This window comes from Polypterus senegalus, chromosome 4 (genome assembly GCF_016835505.1).
Source record: "Polypterus senegalus isolate Bchr_013 chromosome 4, ASM1683550v1, whole genome shotgun sequence".
Classification (NCBI taxonomy): Eukaryota; Metazoa; Chordata; class Cladistia; order Polypteriformes; family Polypteridae; genus Polypterus; species Polypterus senegalus.
In genome coordinates this window covers 123,784,373-123,807,773 of record NC_053157.1, presented here as the reverse complement: position 1 = coordinate 123,807,773, position 23,401 = coordinate 123,784,373, and the positions used below count along the sequence as shown (strand labels likewise).

The 23,401-nt window shown below is 36.0% G+C and overlaps 1 protein-coding gene across 1 annotated transcript in view; it reads right to left on the bottom strand.

Annotated features, from left to right (window-relative positions):
• aadat (aminoadipate aminotransferase) overlaps positions 1 to 23,401 on the bottom strand; it is a 112,061-nt gene that overhangs the window by 29,058 nt on the left and 59,602 nt on the right. Inside the window, exons 9-12 of the mRNA XM_039751250.1 lie at positions 21,483 to 21,579; positions 19,532 to 19,593; positions 13,862 to 13,926; positions 6,168 to 6,274 (exon numbers count right to left, since the gene is read on the bottom strand). Of these exons, the coding sequence (XP_039607184.1) occupies positions 6,168 to 6,274; positions 13,862 to 13,926; positions 19,532 to 19,593; positions 21,483 to 21,579 (331 nt within the window). The remainder of the gene's footprint in view (positions 1 to 6,167; positions 6,275 to 13,861; positions 13,927 to 19,531; positions 19,594 to 21,482; positions 21,580 to 23,401) is intronic.

The following is a 23,401-nucleotide window of genomic DNA, read 5'->3' as shown; positions in this document are numbered from 1 at the left end:
CGGGTTCAAGTCCACTATATATATATATATATATATATATATATATATATATATATATATATATATATATATATATGACAGCAACACTCATAACAGTGACAAAACAATTACATTGACAATCATGTTACATTATTTTCAAAATGTTTCCTTTTCTTTTTCCTTACTTCTTTAACACACTACTTCTCCGCTGCGAAGCGCGTTATATATATAGATAATTGCACTAGATGCAACATCATGGCTTTTTAGTTAAGATAGCAACAGGGTAACAAGAAGTCCTACGTTTAAACCTATGAGACCAGGAATAAAGTTGGGATGTCGCATTACTGAAGAGACGGCATGAACTTACTGAACCTACGCTCTGTAGTGTAACCATACTTGTGTAGAGGCAAATGCTTTAATATTATTTATATTCTTCAGTCATTCAAGAATTTATTTTATCACCTAATTGAATGACAGGTTAGGCTGTTGGGATGGTTATCCTAATGAACATAATCCAAAAGTACATAAAAAGAATAGTTTTATAAAGCTACCTTGTGAAAATTTAAATTAGACACCTACAGCACTCTTTCAATGTCAGCAAATCAAATCCAAACACCTTTCCATTATATTGCACTATAAAAGTAAAGTATAAAATATGTTGTTATCCCACTAACACTAAGAAACAGCTCAAATTGCTCAATGAAATTATTAATGTAAAGCCAGTCATGCTAAAAAACTTAATGAGGTTTATAGTCTTATACACGGTGTTATCGTTTAATTAAATGTTATTAATTTTAATGGTCAATACAGTGTAAAATGATACAGTGTAAGTCATAAATTGTTCACAGTTGCATATTAAATACACTATCCTGACGGTTTACTGCAATAATGCTTTCTCACTAAGGAAACAGTATACTTACTAAGAAGTAATCAGGTAGAAATGTAAACAGAAAACAATAGTCAGTTCTTTTGCAGTCATTTCAGCTTTGTAAAGGTGCTCATTTTGAAAGCTGCTAACGAAAAATAACAGATTCCATATCTGGGGTATATGAGCCCCATCTGGATGAGAAATAGCTGAGAGATACAAATAATTTATCCTGCTAAGCACAAAATTTTCCTCCCAGTGAACAGTACTACATTTCAGCAATATTTTAGATGTTGACTTTTTACCGTATAAGATATGAAAAAACAATATGAAAACTAAATTATGTTGGCAATAATTCAGACTGGCATTATTTGTCTGAAACAGGACATATTGGTTAATCTGAAATTAACTTTATTAACCCCAGGGCAAAATATCACTATTGTATGTATAGTAATTAACTTGTTTATACTATACAAAATGATTAAAAAAATATCTCTGATGGAATTGCATTTTACCCTTCCTAATAGCCCAGATAAGGAGCAGATGATATGGCTTCAAAAGGATTATGAAATAAGTTTGCTGTAAGCTCTATGCTTCAATGTAATCCCTGACATGTAAACACAGTATTTTAGCTTGGACTGTAAAAGTCAGCAGGTTGACTGCAAGTTCATGAGCTGTTGACATGCTGGTCAAACCAGTCTGTTGCATACTTGATACAGAGGTCAGTCATTTTTGTATGTCATTTCTTCATTGTATAATTCTGTTGGGCATTTTGCTTTAAGACCAGTTTAGACTTGTTTTTCAGGCTATTCTGTCATAGAAAAGTTGGAAACACATACATTAAATATATTAGAAGATGAATTTATTTGCTTTAATTTTATAAATTCTATTCAATGTGATTACTGCTCATTTCCCTCTGCAAGTATTATATTTACTTGAAAAAAATAGGCAGCTTTCATTTCTTGTTTGAAAAAATGATTTAACAGTGAGAAAAATGAGATTACTTTGGGAATTTTGCACATATTGTCCAACAACTAGTTTACTATACTTGAGAGCACCCTGGACTTTGGAAGAAATGAGAATGGAGGTTTCAGTTGTCTGGTGTTCATTGTCACTTAACATTACATTCCACACATTAAAAATGTTACCATTCCGCAGATGCGCAGTAAAATTAGTGAAAGGCAAAAGGAAGACATTCTACTTTTTAATAGGCATTAGGATATAGACATGTGACCTGAACTTTGTCTTAAAGGAGGACACTACTATGGTGATTCCAGCACCATCGGAACTCTGTGATTTTATTACTGATAGTAAGTTGGATATATAAGTCTAGAATGCCCAGGAGGTACTGGCTTGCTATATGGCCTAAGACTGTGGGCCCACAAAGGATTGTGTTCTCCAGGATTTCATGTCCTAAAGTTTTTCTTTTGTCTCCTCCGGGTATTTCGGAGGCATTATTGTTCATTGTTCAATTCCATAGTTGCATTGACGGAAATAATTCTGCTTGGAATAAAAAGGCAGGTTAAAGTACTGATGACTTAATGAAGAAATCTGCTGCCACCTCTAGGTACTTTAATCACCTTGTTGAGAGGAAAGAATGAAGGGAATTTTATCAGGAAGAATTGCATTTAAGACTTTAAGGATCTTAACGTATTTATTTTCTGCTTTGCATTGTCTATTATTAATATTTAAAAGAACTAAATCAAAATTTCCCTGGGATCCTTTATTAAAATAAGCAGGTCTGGAAAATGAATTAATTAATGCATTCTAATGAAGTATGAAATCAACATTTTGACATGAAAAGTCTGGTGGGAAATACCATAATTTTTCTATATGTGGATGTGCAGATGTTTCTATCATAAATATCGGCGTACCTAAATAATAATATCTATCTCTCTGTTGCTGATGACTAGCAAAAAATGCAAATTCACACATCTTTCAAATAACACAAAAAAGCATAAACAATGGACCGTTTTCTATTGTATCGGAACATTGTGAGATCCTCTAAATATCATCATCTGACAAAGTAAATTGAGAGAGTTGCAAATACCCACTGCTAAAGGAAATGAGCTGGCTATGAACTGCCTAATTTTAAATGGCAGCACCCGAGATTTAGAAGTGAATGGCTTTGAGGTGAAAAGGGACAGTAAACAATTGACAAAACAGTTTTCTATATACATAGCTGTTCTATCCACATCATTATTCTGTGATTCTTTGAAACAGGATCATCAGACAGATGGCATACTTTCCACAAACTAGAAGGAATACATGTAGGCTTCTTTTGTGTCTTTTCAAATTTAGCAAGATCCTCCTCAGTGGTGGGTGAAAATCAAGATGTAGCATACTTTGTTGTGAACAATGCATTCCTGATTTTAATCTCCTAACATTTTTCATTTCCAAAATTACTGTGGGTATTTTTAAGAAACCAGATGGTACAGGACTTCCCATACCTCTTCTCTAGCATGTGCTAGAACCATGACTGGGAAAAGGTCAAACCAAAAGTGTAAATATGTCTCTCTATTATAATAAAAAAATCCTGGAAGGAGACGAGACGTGATTTTCTCAGAGACACACTTTCACATCTCATGAGACGAGACTTTGTGCCAAGAGATTTAACCACACCTGGTGTTGGAAATAAAAGACAAAGTAGAACGTCGTAAAAAATTCAAAAACGTTGGCGTGGTACACATTCATAGCAGGTTAGAGATAATGGAAGTATGAAAATTCCAAAGTCTCAAAAAAATGATAGTAATGATTGCATTAGCACAAACAAATGGATATTATTACTCGGTGAAATAACAAAACAGTGAAAAGAGATTGAATATGTGGTTTGGATCCAAAGTCGGAGACTTGTAGATCGTCTAATTCGTGTTGCCATCGGGGAAAAGTAGTGTTTCTTCCCAATGAAGAGGCATATCCGCGAAAATGAAAGGATTTGTTGTTTGGTGAAAGTGAAATCCCATTAGAGAAAACTTCAATCCCCGTGAGACAAGAACATGCTTTGATTTGGAAAAGTCCTGCCCACATCTAAAACATTTACGACCACGCACAGAGTTCCATCATTTCTCATTTGTGTGAATGCTATTGTCAGATACATTTCTTGTAGAGAGAAAGAAATGATATTCACTCATGGGCAGTTACACGTTGCATTGTCATGATGTAATTCCAAACACGGAATCAAAATTCAATGCAATATTGATGAAAAGGTAAAAGCGAAAAGAGATCAAATATATGGACATAGGTGATATGACAGAAGTATGTAGATATTATTTGGCGTTAAACTTTAAGTGTGAGACTTGTAGATTGTCTAATTCGTGTTGCCATCAGGGAAAAGTAGTGTTTCCTCCCAATGAAGAAGCCTAAATGCGAGAATTCAAAGTTATGTTGTTTGGTAAAAGTGAAATTCTCCTTGATAGCCTAGTAATGACACTGCTATAAACCCACCCACCGAGCCTTGACCAATGTTAATGAGCCGGTAAGTCGCAAATGAAGTGCTAGGCTGCAGCAGCCTGGCAGGCTACACTACTGGCTGGGCTGCTGAGACTGGCCACTGAGCAGAACTGACCATCACAAGTAGTAATAGCTTGCATATTTTCATGTTTTTTTGCTCTAGTTTTATGTAAATTTGTGCTAGTATTGTAACGAACAGTTAGTGCAGACTACAGCTAAAGATCTGAAGTGTACGCAAGAAGGCGATGAGTTGTTTATTAACAAAGTTTTGTGATTTTGAGTTTGTAAAATTAGTGTAGGTCAGAGGGCTTTTTGCATATCGGCTTATTTTACAAAATAAACTTTGAAGTAAACTTAGTAAAATAAAATTTGATTTTTGGAGGATTTGTTTTCCAACTTGAATTACTGAGCAATGAACTCAGTGAGCGTTTTTTGTGATTTCAGTTCACACGACGTCACCATACTCTTACAACGTTGAGAATGCGCCTGAGAATATCCACATGGAATTGATTGAACTGCAGTCAGATTCAATTCTGAAGGCAAAATACAACAAAGTTGGTATGCCAGGCTTATATGCTTACCTGCCACACTCGTATGTGCAGATCCGTAAGTTGGCATCGAGAGTACTGTCTGTGTTCAGAATCACTTACCTTTGTGAGCAATTGTTTTTGTTAATGAAAGCTACCAAAACCCCACATCGCTCAAGACTTACTGTCGAGCACCTTTCATACGTCAGAAAAGTTGCAGCTGCACAAGATTTCAAGCCTGATATTGATGAACTGGTTACTAACAAGAGATGCCAAGTGTCAGGACAAAAGAAATAAATCTCACACTGTAAGACTCCTATATAAGGACATAGCTAAGAGGCTAAGACTCTAATTGTACGCTGTTGTACATGCATTGTATGGAAATAAATTGCTTTTCTTTAAACTTTAAACCTTAAGTGTTAATTTTTTTAAAGTTTTCAGTATTGGAAAGAAAGTTACAGTAACTTTGTATAATAGTATAATAGTATTTGTTACAGTGCGGCCCGCTGACGCACATATGGCAGTCGAAGCGGCCCATCAATTGTAGTAGTGAGTTTGACATGCCTGCTCTAAGGATAAGGTGAATAAAGAAATAAAAAAAATGAAAATAGATGGCTGGCTACCTATACCTAACTAGTGATTTATTTACCGGAATGGTTCCAAGTAAATGCACATTTATAGGAGGCACCTCCTAGAAGGACCATTTAAGAATCTGTTTTTTTATGCTAACAAATTAAGCTTATTCTTCAGTCACTATTTACAAGGATACAGCTTTTCAGACTTTAACTCCACCTAAATGAAGCTTGAGTTCTGCAGGCAGATTATATGGAGTACCAAACACAAACAAAAAATAAAAACAAACATTTTCCCTGATCCAAATGCAATTTCTGTACAGATGAAAGATAATGTACTTGGGCAATATTTGGTTTATTGAGATCCCTGTTTTAGACCAACCAAGAAAATAAGAATATCTAATGTCTTCTTTTACTTAATGTGTAAAGTTAATTTTCTAAGGAGAATTGTACAGGCTGAAAATAAAATGGAAACATGGTGTCCTGGTTTACTCAACAGTACTATATTGCCCAGGCCTCAGTACATAAACTGATCCATTTTCTAAGTGCAAATATACATATAATACATCAATTAAAACATTTTCTGAACCACTTCAAAGCAGCAGCAAGCACAAGGCAGCAACCAACCCATGCAGTTGTGTACTGACCAGACCAAGTTTTCATCTCAGGACTCTAGAACTGAGAGTCCCAGTGCAGCCCCATATTATACTAGAATTATTTAATTTAATCTAGAAGAATACAGTAATAAATGACTAAATAAGGATTTTTTCTTACCTCTTTTTCTAAGGCTTTTTTCATGATCAGGACATCTGTATCCAGATTTCTTTTGAGCTTGAGCCATAAAAACATGCCAGCAGAAGGACAGTGCCACTCAGCAACCTCTTAGTGACATAAAAAATAAAGGAGCATCCTTATTACCTTAGATGTACTTAATTTAGAAAAAAAACTTTTAAAAGAAATAAATTAACAGAAAGTGAAAAGCAGTAAGCCAAAGTCACTTAAAAATAAGTTAATGGTTTTAAAAATGTATATTGTATTATAGTGCCTATAAAAGTTTTCACATTTTATATAATGCATTGATCGATAGATTGATCGATAGAACTTTATTTGTCCTCAAGGGGAAATTTGGCTTTTTACAGAAGCTCTTTATATAAATATATAAACAAAAATAGATAAATAAATACACATACACATACTCTTTGTTCTGAACACATACCAGAATGACTATAGAGCAAGAAAATTACAAAGAAACTCTTATTTGGCAATCACAGTCACAGTAAGACATTAGGCAGGCATACTGCTTTTGGTATAAAGGAGCTCCAGTAGCATTTCCAGACACATTTCTGCTGAATGATGCATTGACTGAAAATACTCAGTGTTAATTGTGTCAGAGAGAGGATCCAGAGTGCATAGTATAGCTGAGTATGAATCACTGTGGATTTAATTTGGCTTTTTCAACAGAAAAACACTCTTTAATGTTGAAGTGAAAACAGGTCTCTTCTAAGTGGTCTAAGTTAATTTACACAAATATAAAAGACAAAATAATTGATAGCACAAGTATTCACCCCCTCTGAGTCAGTATTTAGTAGCCGCACATTTGACAGTCATTACAGACTTGAGTCTGCAGGGACAGTTCTCTATCAGGTTTGCATATCTGGTCACTGCATTTTTTCCACATTCTTCTTTTCAAAACTACTTAAGCTCAGTCAAGTTACAAGGGGATCATGAGTGAACAGACTTTTACACGTCCCGCCACAAATTCTCAGTCAGACTGCGATCTGGATTTTGACTCAGCCACTTAAGTATATTGATATTGTCGTTTTAAGGACATTCCAGCGCAGCTTTGGCTTTACACTTGTGTGACACCCCATGTAAGGTTAGCACCAGAGATGTAATGTTTGCTATAAGGGTATTGACAGAGAAGTATAGAGAAGACCAGAAGGAGTTGCGTTGCATTTTTGTGGGCCTGGAGAAAACATATCACAGGGTGCCTCAAGAGGAGTTGTGGTATTGTATGAGGAAGTCGGGAGTGGCAGAGATGTATGTAAGAGTTGTAGAGTATATGTACAAGAGAAGAGTGACAGTGGTGAGATCTTCGGAAGGAGCGACGGATGTATTTAAGGTGGTGGTAGTGGGATTACATCAGGGATCGACGCTGTGCCCTTTCTTATTTGTAATGATGATGGACAAGTTGACAGACAGCATTAGACAGGATCTGTAGCGAGAGTAGGGAGCAGGTTGAGGAGACCCTGGAGAGGTGGAAATATGCTCTAGACCAGAGAGGAATGAAGGTCAGTAGGAACAAGACAGAATACATGTGTGTAAATGAGAAGGAGGTCAGTGGAATGGTGAGGATGCAGGAAGTAGAGTTGGCGAAGGTGTTTAAATACTTAGGATCAACAGTACAGAGTAAATGGCATTGTGGAAGAGAGCTGAAAAAGAGAGTGCAGGCAGGGTGGAACTAGTGGAGAAGAGTGTTAGGAGTAATTTGTGATAGACAGGTATCGGCAAGAGTGAAAAAGAAGGTCTACAGGATGGTAGTGAGACCAGCTATGTTATATGGTTTGGAGACGGTGGCACTGACCTAAAAACAGGAGACAGAGCTGGAAGATGCAGAGTTAAATATGCTGATTTGCATTGGATGCAACAAGGATGGATAGGATTAGGAACGAGTACCTTAAAGGGTCAGCTCAGGTTTGGAGACAAAGTCAGAGAGGTAAGACTGCATTGGTTTGGACGTGCAGATGAGAGATGCTGGGTATATTGGGAAAAGGATGCTAAGGATAGAGCTGCCAGACAAGAGGAAAAGAGGAAGGCCTAAGAGAAGGCTTATGGATGTGGTGAGAGAGGACATGCAGGTGATGGGTGTAACAGAATAAGATGCAGAGGACAGGAAGATGTGGAAGAAGACTATCTGCTGTGGAAACCCCTAATGGGAGCAGATGAAAGAAGAAGAAAGTGGTAATGTTTGGTAGGCAGATTACCCCAAATATGGGTTTTTGTCTTGCTGGAAAACAAATCTTCTCCCAAGGCTCAACTTTCTTGCAGAGCGCATCAGGTTCTTCTCCACAATTTCCACGTATTTTGCTGCATTAATTTTACCCTCTGCCTTCACAAGCCTTCCAGTGCCTGCTGCAGAGAAGCATCCCTACAGTATGAAACTGCCATGACATTGCCTCCCAGTGGGGATGGTATGTTTTTGATAACATGAAGTGTTAGGTTTAAGCTAATACGCCAAACATTGTGTTTAGCCTGATGGCCAAAAAGCTCAATTGTGGTCTCATCAGATCTTTTGCAGGTGAGTGTCCCATGTGCTTTCTGGCAAAATCTAGCTGAAATGTCATGCATATGTGTTTTTGGGGAGGTCTTTTTTATGAAATTCGGTGACTTTATCTTTTCTTTACTCCTATAAAAATGTGAAAGGTGAAGCACCCAGGCAAGAGCTGTTGTATGCAAAGTCTCTTCAGTTTAAGCAACTGCAGAGTTCAGAGTCATCATAAGTCTTCTGGTGGCCTCCTACATTAGTCTTATTCTGGAATGAACTCTCTGATTTTGTAGTCTTGCACCTCCAGGGAGATTTACAGTTGTGCTATACTCTTCGTATTTTTAATGACTGATATAACTGTACTCCGAGGAAATTCAGTGATTTGGATATTTTCATGTATCCATCCCTTAACTTGTTCTTTTCAGTCACCTTTTCACAGAGTTGTGTGGAGTGTCCTGTTGTATTCATTGTATATTTTAAGCCATCTCACCACACAGATAATGTGCACTCAATTGAATCACACTGACTACAGAAAGGTGATCGCCATTTAACTAATCATGTAACTTCTAAAACCATTTGGCAGCACCAGTAATGTGCCATATAAAAGGGGATGATAAATTAGTTTGTGTTTTGTATTTGTAATTATTTTATACTGCTTTGCAGAGATCTGTTTTCACTTTTGCATTGAAAATAGTTTTTTTCTGCCAATCAGAATAAACAGAAGTTGCCTAAAAACACTGTGGTACAACAGCTTGATGAACCATTTTTGGTATCATATACAAATGTAACCAACTTTCGTACTGCTTTTTGAATCAAAGCTCCTCCATTCATCCATTTTCCAAATGTAGGAACTTGATAGTATGTCAGTACACCAAAGGGCACACTCACCCACTTAATTAACATATTATCAAAAGTAATTAAGAAGTAGTAGTGGTGCCAAGACTGAAGACGGTAATGGATCTAACACAGCATAACAAGCATATTGCTATCACCAATTCAGAAAAACTTATTCTAAGCAACAGGTGGTTAGGGGCACTGTTGCATTTAAGTTTTGAAGCAGCAGCCTTTGAAACCCTAAACATTAACAGAATATTATATAAATTACCTATTTTCCCTTATTTCAGGTAAACCTCATCTTACATTAACATCTCAATATCTTTGCCTAGTACATAAGTAGTTGGTATGGTAATGTTATAAATAAAGTTATACCCTTTTCATCACAAAATTATGAATAGAACTTTAGAAGGCCCAACAAAGTATAATGCATTGCTCAATTAGTTTATTCAGAATTAATACACAAAATCACCTATCTAATAAAGTTTAATGTATTAAACAAAGGATTCATTTGTCCAAACAGAGACCAGTGACATTGTCTGAGGTAGCAAAGCTTTTGCTTAATTTGTTTTAAGAGGTTTTAGCACAATTAATTCTACATAATACTAAATAAGTCTTTTCATATGCTATTAGTAAATATTCCACATAAATCTGAGACACTAAAATGAGGCAATATTAAAAAAAAATAAAAATGGAAAATGATGAAATAAATAAATTCACATAAATAATGAAATAGCACAAGATACCCAACTCTTTTGATAGCACTGGTTGCAAGGCTGGAAGCAGCCCTTAATGGCATGCCATTGCATTGCTAGGCCTGCCCATGCACACACCCATACATTTACTCAGCCAGTTTAGAGTTAGAGCTGCCAGTTAACCCTAACCTGCATTTCTTTTAATGTTGAAGAAAAGCAGAGCACATAGACAAGGTGGAAAATTTGTAAACCTCACAAAAGCAGCTACTGTATGGGATTCCAAAACTGAACTTTATAGTGTATTTTAAGGCAGCAGTGTGGTCCAATTATAAAATAGAAAACAAGTTTTATTTAAGTACCATATTTGTGTGTGTGTGTGTGGAGGGGGGGGGGGGTTATAGTAGCTCTATCCTGGTATAATCTCTTGCTCAGGTATGAAAGTTTTATTTATTTTTTCTTATATTTTTAATGTATTTATTACATGTTTACAGATTTTTATTTTGAAAGAGTACAGGATGGAGGCATAAATTTACTTTGCCTTCATTTGAAAGTCAAGGCTGGGGGCTGACAAAGGGCAAGGCATGTTAAAGCCCACTGCGGCACTTCTTGAGTGATTTTGGGCTATACACACATAAACTGTATTGTAGTGTATTGTATTTGTACAATTATTTGTAAATTAACTCTCCATCCATTTATTCAACCATTTTCTGAGCCTAAACTTTCTGTTACATGATAATTCAGAGGATGGGGTAGCATTTAAGCAAGTTCACTTAAACTATAAAGCAAACAAGCAAATCATTTTTCTGTGTAGCACCTTTTCAATTGTGAACACCATCTCACAATGTAATACAGGTATACAACTGTAGTACAATTGTTTTCACATAACTGGGGCACAAAGTAATTAAACTACTTACTCAGGGTCACATTCAGGGTCAGCAGAAACAGTGGAAGTAATAGTGAGGTTCTTGGTTCTAAGCATTCTAATTTTTTTATACTATTAGAATCTTTTCATGTTCTCGGACTTGTGTTTTTCATTCTCAAGCTTTGCTACTTAATTAAGATTATTTTTACTTATTTATTATAAGTAATAATTAAGATATGTGTCTTGCACTTATATACTTATTTTTGTTGTATCATGTTCTAATCATCATATTTTTCCCATAACTTGTTCTTAGGTTAAACTTATTGTTGATCAGATGTTCAGGGAAGGTATTTTCCCAAACTAATTTCGGCTAATGTCACATTACAAAGCTTTTTGCCAACTAAAAGCAGTTGCTGATCTGATTTCTTTATGATGTCAAATTACACAACCGAATAAACCGCAGGCAATGTCACATTTACCGTATTTTTTCTGACAGCCTGACGGAATTGGTGCTTTATGAAGGGTTTTAACGACTGCGACAAGTTCAGCAGCAATATTGGCCCATTATTTCTTTTTTCCATTCTATTATGGTATGCAGTGTTTGAAGTGAAACCAGATTACTGTCGCTACTCTGTATAGTTGGTGTCTTGCACCTCCTCAACTTTCATTACTACTTTTGCAAAACATGCAAGCGGATGGGTAGTGGATGCACCTTGGAAACTGCAATAAACTACCATTCAGTAAAATGTTGCTGTTTTTTACATTTGTTTTAGTACATAAAACATTAAACTTAAGACTGACTTCTATTTGTAATGTTCAAAACACCTGTGTTCCTTATTTCTCATCACTACACTGTATGCATTGTAATTCTGGGTGAACATTAATTGGCTGTCAGCTCTCCTGCACACATCTGACTAAAGGCTGGCTAAAGACAAAAATCAAATCTGTTTATTTTTATCGGTGCGAATCACAGACTAGTTGTAGTGAGTCACTGGGTATGTCACATTAAGTAATCAACTTCACAGGAAAGTGCAGCCGACACCCTCTAACTCACTAAAATTATGTATGTGAAGTCTATGACTGAAAATCGCTGAAAATGTTGAGTAATTTGACATAGGCTTTACTTGACTATTCAAGCCACTAAAATGCATGAAGCTTTCAGATTATTGAATAGTAGGGTATTGTACAATGTTAACCATTATGGATGCAACAAGACTTCAAGCAAAATTACACCTTTTATTGGCTAACTAAAAAAAAATACAATAAGCAAGCTTTTGAGGCAGTTTAGGCCCCTTCTTCAGTCAAGCTTGCCTGAAGAATGGACCTGAGCTGCCTTCGAACAATTCTAGAGTCATACTTTGCATGGGCATCAGCTACATAGCATTTCCGGGGGAAGTAGACATTGACCTTGAGTAGTAAATGTGTTGTTATTTTTGAAAAACTACTGCTTCTTTCAGAATTTATTGTTGTGTTATGATTAGTACCGACTACTGACTGACTGTTGTGAGCTGTGTTTAATGCCAGCAGTAGACAAGTTCACCTAAATGAATTTTTCTGCACTGCTGTTCACTTCAGTGCATGCAATACAGGTCAAGGAGGTGGCCTTGGGATAATTCTGTGGAAGTACTGCAAACTGCTTCTAAAATGTTACATCCATTGAGGTACTCATAATAGATATTAAAATAGATTCCAGTGCAACTGTAGTACTAGTCTACAGACCACCAGGGACATATTTATTGTTTATTGTTCACCAGTCTCCGATCTTGTTCCTGAAGTAGGAAAACTGACACATTTAACTACTCAGGGTTTTGCTAGATTGTCTACGTCCTGAGTCACAGTCATAACCACATTTTAGATCTAATTATTACTTCATTAAATTTATTTCTAATCACTACTTTATTACATTCGAATTAGTTTCCCCCTTACCAATACACTCTCAAATTAAAAGAACAGTGCAATATCTAGTTTGTACTTCCATATCAAAATTTGAAGATATTTTTCAGAAACTCAAAGCACAATTTTGTAAATCAGTTTAGATTAGCTAACATCTTTATATATAATACACTACTGTGGCTGTTAATTTGTCTGTCCAGTATTTTAAATCACCTGTAGCTCGCAAACCGCTTGACCTATCGACTTGAAATTTGGTACACATATACTACGTGACGTCTACTGTCCGCTTTCAGGGTGATGATTGACCTCCAAGGTTATTCCTCTTTTTATTTTTATTTTATTTTATTGTAGAATCAACTCTCAGCAGGGCCGCGTATGGGCGGCGTTGTCATCCCTACCACCTTCACTGTCATTTCCCCTACCTCTTCATATCTTAAATCATTCTTGAGGCAGATGGAACACTTAAGTGCCAGCTTAAACGAAAAATTTAAGAAAACGTACTAAGTAATTGCAACACAAACACTGACTTAGTCAGTTTTAATGCGAAAGTATGCCAATGAAAGAAGAGAAAAAGGCAGGCCGCTAGGGTGGAAAAAAGAAGAGCTGCTCAGGAAGCAGCAAGCGCATCAACCTCTGAGCAAACAAATGCTAAATGCGCCGTTACTGGTCAAATTATAATGTGACTTAGAGAATTTAGATACAGTAGCTCACATTAAAACAAAAGTGATTAAAGTTTAGATTAGTTTTCAAAGATGCCTTCCAAGCTTGTTAATAATACTTAACAGACATCACTTTTCAAGGCAAATTACAAAAATAAACTAGCAGATATATATCTGTATTTCTAAATTAGTCATGCTAAGTATTAAATTATGTGACAGTTTATAAGATGCTGTTGTCTTAAATAAAGAAATTAACCAACCTTTAAGCCATTTATCAGCAGAAGTAAGCATTGCATTTCTCTGTTTTCTGTAGAAATCCACCACACTAAAGCAGAAAATACAAAAATCAAGAAAACTTTGTAAATTATGAAAACAGTCTTAAGATAAACAACATGCTACCAATCTATACAATATTTGTAGAGAGTTACGAGTGTCTACAGCACTATAATAGCTAATGATGCCTTTATGTGTGGAAGCTCCCACTAGGTTGTCATCAGGAAATGTTTTCAGGCCAATATTGATAGATAAATATCTATTTTTTTATACGGTTTTTTGATTATGAAGTTCTCATATTCAAAATGAAACCCAATACCAGCAATTTTTTATAATTTTTAGCTGTCTCTAAATACATAAGTAACTACTTAGTCAATTTGCCATTACACCACATTGTGTTAATTAGGCTAGTTTTACAGCCTAACTGGTTGGAAAGTGTTGTTTTGTTATGACTTTTATTATTGAAATCTCCAGTCCCAGAACTTGAAGATGTGTGATAAGGAATGCACACAAGCCGAAGTTTAGGACTGTCCCTTCTAATCAGTTATGATAGAAGTCCCAAATTGCATATAACAGAAAGCTAAAGCAAAGAATATCTGCATTTTTCACTCACATCTAATATCACTGCAAGGGCATGAAGAGTTTCAGGAGATGCATCTTTTTCTCCCGATTTGTTTTAAGCCAGGGAATGATGTGAACAGTGTAATCATTTGGTATTCACTACAAAAAAGAGCTTATTATAAGTTTGGAAAATGAAATCATGCTGGCATGGTTGCATGGTACCAGACATGGTGGTTCTTCTGACTTGGTGGCATCAGTGAAGCCCAACACTGATGCAGAGGTCTTGCCAACAATGATATAGTGCAGTGTAAAATAAGTTAGGAACCACTCATGACTGTCTAGGTTTTTAAATAATAAATAAAGATTTCTCTCTTTCTGTCTCTCTACCAGTTTGAAGGTCATTTTCTGGGTAAACCCAAGTTTGGCAAGTCCTTAAAATGGAGTTTTCAAGCATACATTTTTACAGCTGTCATTCCTGACACAAACCTCCTTTAGTTGCCTTTTACAACAAGAGGATTGGTGACTTTATTCTAATTCCAAGTCACAAAGGTTATTTAATATCTGAGCAAGTCTGCTACTTACTCACAAACCACTTGATTAAAGCATAGCAGGATAGACATATAATTTTTGTGTGCCGGCCCCAAAATAAACCGAAACTGAATGACATATAAAAGGTCTTTCCCTTTAAGAATTAAGAGGGAACATATTATACATTTTATGTATGGTGCCCACTGTTGTACATGGGTGTTTCCAATCCACACACTTCAATAGAAAACAAAAAACAGAACAAGCAGTTCTTTCAGCCTTGTAATGCAGGGTTACTAAAAAAAAAGAAATGTATATATGACTGGAGTGTTTTGTCTTTTTAACCTGCATTTTATGGTGTCCTTTTTTTCAAAAATGCATAGCACTTACAGCTCTCGAATTCTTCACATTTATCTCAAGTCTAAAGATGACATCCACATGACTTATATTCAAAACTTAACTCAGTACCAGACCATACCATACCATTTTCTAAGCTTGTTTAATCCTAATCAAGGTTGCAGTAGGCTGGAGCCTATCCCAGCAAGCATAGGGCACAAGGAACGTACATTCCCTGGATGAAGCACCAACCAATAAATTGTGTTTAGAGTTTATTTCATGTAGGTCAGTGTCACTTATCTTTAATTTATAAACAATGTTCCTTTTTCTCACATGTAGCAATTTACATTTATGTTCATGAAACTGTACTTTCTAAGTGGATCCTTAGTTGTAAAGACTGCCTAGGGTGTTGGTGTTTCAAAGCCAATAAAGACTGTCCAAGTCCAAGGTGTTTGTCTATTGATCAACTTTTTTTTTTTTTTTTGTTATGATCTCAATGACTTCAATTTACTTTTTGACACAAAGATTTATCAATGCTCATGCTTTTATTTTTGACTACTACAGTATTTCCTTGTGCAAAGAAGTCTATAAAATTCATATGGGAGATCTTCTAAACTCTTGCTGGCAATTTTTAGAATACTATTTTTGAATATGAAACTTCATAAATTATTTCTGATTGATTTCCATTAAAACCTAATTTGAAATTATAAATTTCTACACAAAATGAATGCCACCGTAATATAAGAAACTCAAAACTGGCCACCTTTTGGGCAAACACTGTTTGCTCCTGATCATTCAGGATAGAAACTAAATCCTGAGAGATGGTTCTCTACATTGCAATTTTGATGATGTTCTTTTGACAAATGAAAGGTTCTATCCTGGTGCATTTTCAAGAAAACGGCACAGTGCATTGCACTGGTCAGTGATTGTCTATGCTTAGAGACCTGTAATTCACAGCAAAAGAAGATTAATGCTGTCAAAAACAGTCTTGCTGCTGCATGACAATACACGTCCCCAAGAAGTGGCCACAACAGTGGACACAATGCAGCATCTACGGTTTGAATGACTTCCATATCCTTCCTAAAATCCTGATCTAGCACATTGCGACTATAACATCTTCAGTCCATTTAGAGAGGTAAGACTGAGGTGAAGGAAGACCTGAATTTGTAAGTAGCCAAAAACCGTCTTCTCCCAAAGAATAAAAAAGTGTATCGATCTGCAAGGACACAAAGTGGATAAGTTATATAACTTTTAAGTTCTTCTCCTCACAGTTACTGGTTTTAAAGAGTAAGTTGCCATTACTTTTTGATTCTCCCCTTGTATCATTGCACTCACAGAATTCTAATCTTGGGGAACAAACTACAGTAGCTATATAACGAAGCAGAGGCTCATTCTATTGTTTGATATCCTGACACCAGATGTGGATGCTTTGCACTGTTTTCTTTCATTAAGAAGTTAGAAATGCCTTGTAAACAATAACAAATCTTTCATTATTATTATTAGTGTACATGGTTGCATGTGTTTTCTTTCTTTAAGGAAACTTTAAGGTTTGTTTTCAGGTGTAGCTGGGCACATGGCTAATTTGCATGCATAATTAGCCATGAGGTGCTAAATGGCTGGTGCAGAGAGATCAGCATTTTATGCCCAGTTGCATATTCTCATTGTGGTCAGCTAATGCAGTAATTTTTATTTGGAATTTTTTTTTTTTTTTTGTTAAATTTTTGTTAAACCCAAGCAAGGTGAAAGGCTGGAATAGGGATCAGGAGGCGATATCACACATGTCTGAAGCAGCTCTGCAACAATTTTACAGTACATATGCATGAAAGTTCTGTGCATGGTTCCTACTAGTGATGGGAACTCCGGCTCTTTTCAAAGCTTTGGCTGTTTTGGATCGGCTCCCTTTAAAGAGCCGGCTCTTACGGCTCCCAAATGGCTCTTCGTTTAGTATCACTTGGATGCTTATATTTTAGCCTAATTAAGCAATTATGAATTGTTTGTGTATAAGCAATTTCTTATTCATTGTTTTCAGACATTACCTATTTTTATGCATTTTTTCAATTACAAAAAATACACCATTACTATTTAACATTTTAATAAAAGCTTTAAATGAACAACTTAACACAAAACCTCAGCAAACAAAGGCCAATCTCAACAACAACATGACTCTTTGAATAAAATTTTTTGGGCCAGTAACATACATGGGGTTTAAGGCCTGTACAAAAGTTGTAAATCCAATGTCCTCCACAATGGAAAATGGTTGAAAGTCGCTAGCTATCATTTTAGCCAGCTCCTCATCGGCACTTCTTTGTTTGTCTGGCGTCATTTGTTTTTAAATAAATGTGCTTATTTTGGTTTGAACTGAAAACCATGTTATACCTGCAGTTTTCGGTAAGACAGTGGATGCTGCAGCAGAAGTACTTGTCTCTTTTCCAGGGTCAGTGGATGGCAGGAGAGAAGGCACGCTGTCCTCCAGTTGCACGGATGGGTGGGTGGATCTTATAGCCTATGTCTGTGCAGGTTTGTTGTTGACCCTGCTCTAACGGATATTTTCATATTACAAATTCTGCACTTAGCTTTGCAGCCAGATGCTGCTGCTTTTTCGGCTTTCACTCATTTCTTTACTCTTTTTTTCTTCACGATGCGCTTGCATTTAAATCTGGCTCCTCGTCTGTCGCATCGACAGGTACAGTGTACCTGGCCTGTACCAACACTCGCTGTCTTCGGAGCATCTGCCCCCCCTTCCTTCTTTCACATAGTGGTACGATCCTAGTCCGATGTGTCGTTTGTGAACGAGCTGGCATTATGAGCAAATGTTCTGTGTGCCTATATAAATAAATTCCCGTCCCAGCCGAATGAATTTTTAGCAGAGCTGAGCAGGAGTGGCTGAAGCTTCGGCTCTGCTCGACGGGCATCGGCTCCTCTCGTTCACTTCAAAGCATCGGTTCTTAGAGCCGGCTCGTTCGCGAACGACACATCACTAGTTCCTACAGCTCTGTGATTTCACGCAGGCCTCACAAAGCATCAAGGGGTACTGAGGGGAAAAAAAAATGTTTATCTAAGCAGGCCACAAGGTGGTTTCCAGGAAAACACTCAGCAAACAAGGTCACTGGTGAATACAGAATATTCACTGAGAGAAATGCTTTGGTGAATTTTGCTTATCAACACCACTCTTAAATTTATGTTTTTGATTTTTATGTAATTTGACCAAGATTTTTTACATTTTTCAGTTCCTGAAAAAACTATTACTAGTGCTCATGGTTTCCATTTATTCATACAAATTTATTTTGATGATATGCAGAATTTTGTTATTAACACAAGACATTTTAAGCTTGTAATCAGTTACAAACATACAGGTACTGAAAGTAATAACTCCAGTGGCAATGCAGAACACTGTCAGGTCAACCTGTTACCCTGAACCAACACCAATGCAAACCAGCTTAATGTTAGGAAAGGTAATTTATTAACAAGCAAAACACTTACAAGGGCAGAAAAAAGAGGAGAAAAACAAAATACAAAATGATGAAACTGTCCCTCTCTAGTCCTTCTTAAGTTTCTCTAACCTCACCTTTACAGAATATAATCAATACCCTCCTTCCTAACTCCCTGCATACATATTTCCAAAAACACCAGCCTCCTTATGCTCTACAACAGGTAAGCCCTTGCCTTCACTCTGTTCTTGACTGCAGGATCCTCTGACTAAGGAGTTGGAGGTCCCTTTAAGGTTATTCTAAGGAGTACTTCTGGTTCCACTACAGCCCAATGGGCGGCACTTCGCATTACTCATATTCTAAATGAAGCTCCAGTAAATGGAGGACTCTCCAGGAACCTCAAATACTTTAGCAGGGAAACATCTACCCACATGCCACCAGATGAAATACAGCACCTCTAGAGCTTGTTCCTAGCCAACTGTTTGTATGTTATCCTAGCTGTGAAAAGGTATTCCTGCTTATTTATATACTTCTGTATACTTTCATCTGTCTACTTTTTTTGTCCTTTCATTTCCTTATTAAAACATGAACAATGAATAATCATAAAATTAGAATCAAAAGCCAGTACGTAAGTAATTTGCTGAAACACAGTATACAGTAAATGCACAGAGGTATGGCCAAACATTTTATGATTATAAATATACTAACAGGTTCAGAAGACATTTTTAATTTTTAAAGACTTTTAGTTCACTGTCCAAAAGAAATGCAACATTTCATTGTTCAATGAATGAAAATCTTTGAATGTACCTATCCACATGCTTAAGGAATCCCTCCTGTCCCCATTTATTTAGCAGCTGTGACACCATAAGCTGAAAAAAAGAAATTATCAGGAAATTAAAACTATACATAATTTGCACAAGTTGTAGTAAAAGTAGAAAGAGAATGACCCAAATTATCTAAATTCAGTTGGCAAAAAAATAAAAAGCCAAAAGACAATCTTACTCTAAAGACACTCTCAATCAAGGTGCACGAGTACCTAAAACTTTTACTAATTTAAAAAATGCAATTAAATTAAATATAAATCATACAGACAAAATTAACCCAAAAAGTAAAGGCAATTTAAAAATTACATGGTAACTACAATACAACACATTTGCGATGGCACAGATGCTCTGCTGTGGGATTCCACTATTGCTGAACAACGTGCCACAATGAGATTTCTTTGAGTAGAGGGAGTAAAGCCTGATGAAATTCACAGAAGGATGTTGGATTGTGTATATCATTTGGGTACTCATTTTATGCAAACTTAACAGTACTCCAAGTCATCATGCATTATGGCATATGCAGATCTATAGCAAACAACGAAATATCCAGCAACAGCAGACAACACAATCCATTGGTCTCTCCGATGAAGGCATTCTCCATGTCGATGTGGACTTGTGGCACAATGTTGATAGTTGGCCAGACCGAGCTTCTTTGGTTATGCTTGTTCTTCCTGCTTCAAACCTTTCTTTCCATTCATAAACTTTTCATTGACTCATGTTGTTTTCACTTTGGTGAATTTCAGCAGGTTTCACACTTTCTGCCAAAGAAATCTCACTATGACGCATTGTTCAATGATTGTGCATGTTCACTTGACCTTGGCTTCAACTAGACTGGTGGCAGTGCTCTATTGCTGTGTATGTTTGGACTACCCATATGTCATTGCAAATATGTTGTATTGCATCAGCCTCAGTCCATTGCAGATTATGTGTAAATTTTCAAAATGTAAATAAGACAATTCAAGGAAAAAAATGATTTACTTTCAACATTTTACAGTAATGTCCAAAAGGACAAAAAGTACTGAACTACTTCTGGTGTACTTTGTGGAGTTCTGATCACCATACTACAAACAAAAGGTAACAGCTGTTAAAGCTCTGGAGGGAATAGCATCTCTGGACAAAACGGTGTGTTCCTACATGGAGAGGGTCAGAGAATTTAATCTCTTTAGTCTTAGACACAGAAGGCTAAGAGGAAAAAATAATTCTCAAAGTGATTGATTAAATTGATTTAGCAACATTAGTTTCAGCTAAATTGTAATGAAGGACACTTATGGATATCAAGAGAAAGTGTACTTAAGACTAAAGCCAAGAAGCACTTTTTCAAAAAAGGGTTGAATCAATCTGAAACAAACTACCAAGTCAAATGCAGTAGTTAAGGAAGACACTATGACAACACCCTAGCAAGCACAATCTTGCTTGTCATTGTCAGTCTTTTCATTTATTACCTGCTGATCACTTTAACATTAGATGCTATCTTTATGGATTGTAATTAACAACATAACTGAATTTTTAAATTTGAAATTGGTGTTAGTAAATGTATTTTTGTGTCTAACCATTCTAAACTGTCATAGATAGAAGTACAGAAAAACATTTTGTCCTTAATAATGTCAAAAAACACATACACACAAACCAACAACACTTTTTTGTTTTTTCTTTAAATTTCTCAAACATTTTCTCTCTAAACAAAATTATCAGATAGCATCCTACACTTAAGATAGCCTCATAAATATGATAGACCACAGTAGATAAGACTTTTATGAAAAATTAACTTTTTATTTATTTAATTACAGTTTCCAAAACAGAATGAATCCCTAGGAAAAACAACAGTGGATTTTAAGTTACTCACAATTTAAACATACAATTATAAATCTATGTCGTTCAGTTAAGGAAAATAAAAGAGCACTCAAAAGATCTGAATACTTAAACTCTTTACTTACCTGTGTAAAAGTGCTGGTATGCATTGTAGAAGTCTGAATGTGTAAGACAACTCTGTCAATGAGAGGTTTCGGTCCAGTTATAAATCCAATTCGTAACCTAAAATTAATGAAAATATGCCAGGGTTTCTGTTTCAATTTAATCTCCTTTTAACATCAGACTAAGTTGGCCTCATGTAATTGTGAGTGTGAGCATGAGTGGGCACTGTGATGGACTTGCACGTAGTTTGTTATTGCTTTGGTTCTGAACTTGGTCTTCAATACCACCAGAACATTTTAATATCAAAAGCTCAGATTAACCCAATTCTGCCATATTGCAATTTGTGCTTTATTCTGCATTATGCAAAAATTATTATACAAATACCAATACCATCGACCTTAAACTATATGCATTAAGCATTCAGATAAGAAAAGTAAGATTTGTATATTCAGAGTGAATACATACAGTGTACACTGTGTGCAGTATATGGCCCATGTTGTTCTATAACGAATATAGCAATCTATTCATTCATTTCTGAAGTTGCATTTTTTCTAATAAATCCATGCAAGAAGCAGGAGTTTATCTCAACAGTCTTGGGCAAAAAGAAGGAAATGAAGATGAACTGTCCACCAATCCATCAAAGCATACAGCCAAGAGTTTATCATTTTTACCCAGGTTACAGTAACAGGTTAACATAGATATGAAAAGGAGATGGAATACTTGGAGAATCTACATGGACAATTAAAGACTCTTAACAGATAATAACCATGCTGGGCATCAAACCCTGCTCCCTAGTGTGGAACATAACAAAAGCAACATACCCATCCATTCTTCCCTCTATTTTCTTAATATGCTAGCTTGAAGAGAGGATCATGAATCAAAACACATCCCAATAGCATCAACCACAGAACAGAAACCAACAATGACCAATCTTGAATAGAACACTTGCCCTTTATAGATCCATATTTATTTATATTGATCCATATTAGAATAACAAGTTTACTAGACAGTTACATCTTTGACAAGGAGTATGACAATAAAATACATTTATCCATTTGATCAAGGAGAGAACACAAATATTCCTTAAAGTTCCCAACATATAATTGTACATGTAAAACCAATCATGTTTTTCCCAGAAAAACAAGTAACAACTAAACAGAGTATGACAAAAGGGTAAGTGATTTGTTTGATAAAAAGGAGCTCAAAAACCATCAAATGATCCAAAGAAGAGAAAAATGTTTTGAAAGGACAAAAGTAGGTCAAGGAGTAAGAAGAAAACAACATCAAATTACAGATGAAATTCAAAATGTGGATCTGAAAAATCTTTAGCCTACAGTATTCTGCTGTGTAAAAGTATACATACAATGCAGCTTTATCAAGGTCTAATCCAGTGCAAAAGCGATAGCGTAATAGAGTTGTGGTTTCACTATGTGCAAGTAAGATCACCTTTACATGAATTGATATATCTACAGCAAATTGTAACATTCTCTATACAGTCACAGTAACACTATTTACATACTGCTTGTTTCTTTTACTTCAGAGACTGTTTGCACTAGAGTCAATGTAGATGCTGTAGTAATTCATCTACATTGATGAGGCAGGCTTTAACATGCATAAATGAGGAGGAGGAGAAGGACAGAGTGCAACGTCACTGGCCATTGGGAAACTGTCCATGTCCCTGCCTTGCATAAGGGAAAGGTCACCCTCTGTGCAGCTATTAGCCACCATGAAGTCCACCACCATCATGTGACCTTGGGACCATACAACACAGCACATCTGACCTTTCTCATGGATCTTAGAAATGCACTGATGGTACAGGAACATCAACAACAGGACCAGTCAGGGTAGTTTTGTGTAATCATTTGAGAAAATGTCAGTTTTCATTGGAGTATTCAAGTCTGTGAATGGTTAGACAGTAATGCAAGGATCACAAATGTGTTCA